Source organism: Cicer arietinum, unplaced genomic scaffold (genome assembly GCF_000331145.2).
Source record: "Cicer arietinum cultivar CDC Frontier isolate Library 1 unplaced genomic scaffold, Cicar.CDCFrontier_v2.0 Ca_scaffold_5784_v2.0, whole genome shotgun sequence".
NCBI lineage: Eukaryota > Viridiplantae > Streptophyta > Magnoliopsida > Fabales > Fabaceae > Cicer > Cicer arietinum.
In genome coordinates, this window is record NW_027339431.1 from 1,990,797 (window position 1) to 1,995,495 (window position 4,699).

Below are 4,699 nucleotides of genomic sequence, written 5' to 3' on the forward strand. Positions count from 1 at the left end.
TAGGCTTGTGGTATCCGAAGGGATCAACCTGTACCTTAGTTGGTTACTCAGATTCAGACTTTTTCGGATGCAAACTCGACAGGAAAATCACTTCTGGAACTTGTCATTTACTTGGAAACTCTCTTGTGTCATGGTTTAGCAAGAAACAGACTAGCATTGCTCTATCAACTGCTGAAGCTGAATACATTGCAGCTGGGAGCTGCTGTGCTCAGATTCTTTGGATGAAACAGCACTTATTGGATTTTGGTGTTGACTTGGGAACAATACCTATTATTTGTGATAACACAAGTGCAATAAGTATTACTAAGAATCCAGTGATGCACTCCAGGACCAAGCACATTGAAGTAAGACATCATTTTATAAGGGATCACTTTCAAAATGGAATCATTAAGCTTGAGTATGTTAACACAGCTGAACAGTTGGCTGACATCTTCACCAAAGCTTTACCAAGAGAAAGTTTCCTGCATATAAGGATGAAACTAGGGATCATTGATCCTAGTGAGGTCTGATCTTTGAACCCTTTCACAGGACACTTCTGGTGCTTGCAGTGTTTCCAGTTAAATCGATTTGGGAATCGATTACCAGCTTGGTAAATAGTTTACAAAATCGATTTGGGAATCGATTGTGTTGTCCCTAGACTTCAAAGTTCAGAAAAAAAAATTTTACCTTGCCCGAGCGTCGATTGGGAAATCGACTAGTTCACTTTTCAACTTTAAAACAATCGATTTGGACATCGATTAAGTAAATCTGGAAATCGACTTGGGAATCGATTTACAATATGACCTTTGTGACTCTCCTTTATTAGCCGTTGAATGCAATAATTACTAAATCGATTGACATTACCCAACAACGGTAACATAATCGATTGGGCAATCGATTCACACATTTAAGGGTTTAAATAGGAACAATTATCAATCGATTTCTTCAGTTCATTTCTCCATATTTCACAAATTTTCTTTGTCTGCTTCATCTCTCTGTTTTCTGCAATCGCTCTCTGTTACTATCTACATTCAATCTACTTCAACTTACAATTATGGCACGAGTTAAGCAAACACAAGTCAGAACTCCCTCACCTTCATCATCATCAAGTGGTAGAACCCCCTCACCACCACCTACTTTAACCAAAAGGGTTCCCATTCCAACTCATAAAATTATTGCCAAGGACAAAGGCAAGGCACCTGCTGTTATTCAAGAGAAACCCAAAAAGAGAAAGGAACCGCCAACTGAGAAGCTTATGGCTGATGCCATGAAGGAAATCTCTCAGAAAAAGAAGAAGAAACCCGTTTCTTCACCCCCTCCTAAGAAAGCTCCTGCATCTAAGGATAAAGATGTAGAACCTACCATACCATCATACTTTCTTAAAAGGAAAATCCATGAGGGTCAGACTCTGGATTTTGCCTATTTTGATGCAGAAGGTTTCACTTTCCAAGACCATCTGAGATTTCACGGTCTTGAGGGTTTTCTCTCCTCTACTCTTGATAGTTATCCAAGGTTAATAAGGGAATTCTACTCAACTTTCATGCTGACTGAAGAAGGTTTCGAGGCTCAGGTCAAAGGGAAAAGGATTTCTATTTCCTTTGAAGATTTTTCTGTTTTGACAGGATTGCCATTTCATGGAACTTCAATAGATGGCAGTTCTGAGGCTGACACAGCTGACGAAGGATGGGAAGAGTCGTTTGACAGGCATACTGTTGTTAAAGACCTGATGATTGATGGTTTTGTTGAAACTGTTTCATTGCCTATCGGTCAAATGAAGGTCCAACATCGAATGCTGATGTATACGCTGACCCGGATGCTTGTGCCACGATCCGGTAACCATGCAGTAGTCCAGAAGTTGGATATACTATTGCTATGGGGATTGTCCAAGGAGCTCAGGATGAGCTGGGCATGGATTGTGCTAAGGCACATGCTGGAGGCTTCACAGAGTAAGCTTGTGCTGCCTTATCCTCAACTGATTACCAAGATTCTGAAACACTTCAAGGTATCGTTTGTTAATGAAGAATCTTCAAAGACTACTCTAATTTTGGGAGAATCAATTGTAAACCAGATGCAATTGAAAAGGTTACATGGTATTTGGATAACACTTCAGCCGAATGTTGTACCAGCTCAACCTCATCCTCAACCAGCTACTGAAACAGCCCCTCCTGAGTTTGTCGCAAAATTAATGGAATTTATAGAAGCTCAGATGGCTCACAATTCCAAAATGCTAGAGTCACAGGCAAGAATGGAAGCTGCCTTGACCACTCTTCAGACTTCCCTGAATTCAGTTGTTCAGGATGTGGCTGCAATTCAAGCGCATTTGGGCATAAAGTTGTCATTTGAAGATATAGCAGACATCGGTCGTCAAGCAACAGAGGAACCTAACCCAACTCCCCTAGATCATCCTGCAACTCACGTTGAGGAGACACCTGCTGAGGGTAATACAGCGGTCTCTGCCTCTCCCTTAGATAATAGTGAGGACCTGCCAAGTTTAGGAGATTAGATGTTTAAGATATGTGTTGTTTTGTAATGACTTGGTGTATTCATTTCTTCTATATATATAATGCACTAGAACGTTTATTCCATTACTCTCTGAAATCATTTGCCATAATCTTTTAATATGCTCATTTATTGCTCTGATACAATGTTTTTCTAATTTCAACCCCCAGTGCTTATGTTTACTAACATAGGGGGAGGAAATTTTTTTCTGCCTTTTTGCCTTAACTGACAAAGGGGGAGAGAAATTATTAACTTGCTAATGACTGCTGCATAATTTTGGTAACTCTGATGAATGACTGATAATGAATTATTAGAATGCTCTGATATTGTTAAATAGCATGTGTACTGTTATGCTCTGATCTGATGCTCTGATTTTATGATCTGATAATGGTACATATGATGCTATGAAAATATATCTGTTGTTACTATTATGTCTTGAAATGCTCAAACTCAAGTTAAAATTGTATGCTTGTCACATATGCAAAAAGGGGGAGATTGTTGGACTTTCACTACAAGAAAAAAAATGTTTTGCGGCGGTTAAAAAAAGGGTTTGCGGCGATTTTAACCGTTGCAATTTGATGTTTGCGACGGTTCTGCAACTGTCGTAGATTCGTGCGTCGCGAGGCCATTTTGCGACGGTTCACAAAACCGTCGTTCCAACCGTCGCCAACTTTTGCAACGGTTCACAACCGCCTCTAAATATATTTTGCGACACTTAGAACAAACTCAAATTTATTTTTTTCTGCACAATTACGACAGTTATCAACCGTCGCTATATTTACTTTGAGGCAGTTTGAACCGTCGCAAACCTAATAATTTAAAATAAAAAAATATGATACAATTTTTTTCCTATTTTTAATCAATTAAAATAAAAAATATTCATAAATACCATCCACATAATTTAAATACATAATTAATAACTATTGTACCTAAAATCCAATTTATATAATTTTTTCAAAACAAATAACACCAATTCATACATTGAAGTTAACTAAAACAACAAATAAAATAGTTTAAATATTCAAAACATTAATTAGTGGAGTAGCTAACAATACAAAACAACTCCATCAAACTTAGAAGTTCATCCAAATATCTAATTAGTCCCTAATGAAGTTGTTCCACGATCATTAGGTTGGTGGCTGGACTCAAATGAACGTCTACCATCTATTGGCGATTCTATGTCCATTGCCTGAAAAAAAAAAGTATATATTAACCTCAATGAATATTGATAAATATTGTCAAAACTAATTAAATAAATTTCTCTTATAGCTATAAGAAACCTTTACACAATTAATATTTTTAATCAAAGACAAACAACTCTCACAAGATTTTTAAATATGTTTGCTATGAAAATAATTTTACCTGTTTGTCTCTAGAATTTTGCATTTGCATCAAGAAAGCAATTTGCTCCTTCAACATATCAACTTCAGAATCCCTTTTCTTAAGCCTATCAATTTCAGCTTGCATTTTCTCCATCTTTTCATTAGCTTCAGAGGAAGACATCGATCTTACAGAGTGAGAAGTAGATGTAGTAATTTGTGATGGTGTTATTCCAAGTCCCATACAACGAACATATCCAGGATGTTCTTTTCCAAACACATTAACAAATGCTTCATTTGGAGAAGGAGTCTTCCCAATTTCAGCTTGCAATTGTTCCTGTGCAAACAGATAAAGCAAACTAAATTCCTCACTATTACCAAAACTAACAGTTGCATCTTTGATTTATAAGGTGGTCAATAACAAATATTTACAATTACATAACACTTCTATTATTTACACTTACATATTTTTCCTTGGCTTCGTCGTTGACAAATGACCCATCAGACTTTTTATGACAAATTGAATACATTTCACCCCTACTGTATTTTCGACCATCTCTCAGTTCCTACAAGTAAACACATGTAATAAGTACATGTTCAATTAAGTATGCAATCAATAGTAGATTGAAAAAATCCTACCAACTCATCCCTCTTCCTTGCAAGCGTCTTAGAGCCTAATGTATGAAGGATCTTTAGCTTTTCTCTATTTGCAGCATTTTTATCAGCCTTCTCCTACAATGATAACAAATGACATAAAAAAACTAAACAATAGAAAACAAATGACAACGCAAGAAAAGAATAGTTACCACTGTATCTGTCTTACGCCTGTATTGGACAAAAATAGTCCAATGGTCTTGATTAATAGAACGTGGATAATTTTGTAGATTTTCCTCCAAAGAAAT

The 4,699-nt window shown here is 36.8% G+C and overlaps 1 protein-coding gene across 1 annotated transcript; it reads right to left on the reverse strand.

The window, feature by feature from the left end:
* Window positions 1-3,571: 3,571 nt before the first annotated feature.
* On the reverse strand, window positions 3,572-4,520 carry LOC101495851 (uncharacterized). Its single transcript, XM_004514014.3, has 4 exons — window positions 4,437-4,520; window positions 4,262-4,363; window positions 3,841-4,134; window positions 3,572-3,667 (listed from the first exon to the last, which is right to left on the reverse strand). The coding sequence occupies exons 2-4, from the start codon at window positions 4,325-4,327 to the stop codon at window positions 3,572-3,574; spliced, it is 456 nt and encodes a 151-aa protein (XP_004514071.1). The 5' UTR covers window positions 4,328-4,363; window positions 4,437-4,520.
* Between the last annotated feature and the right edge of the window lie 179 nt (window positions 4,521-4,699).

Bases quoted from the DNA above. Each gene is read 5' to 3' on its own strand.
- LOC101495851 (XM_004514014.3), bottom strand. From the start codon at position 4,327: ATGTATTCAATTTGTCATAAAAAGTCTGATGGGTCATTTGTCAACGAC. The intron at 4,135-4,261 runs GTAAGTGTAAAT...CTGTTTGCACAG, and splicing joins ACGAAGCCAAGGAAAAATAT to GAACAATTGCAAGCTGAAAT. The intron at 3,668-3,840 runs GTAAAATTATTT...TTTTTTTTTCAG, and splicing joins AAAATTCTAGAGACAAACAG to GCAATGGACATAGAATCGCC.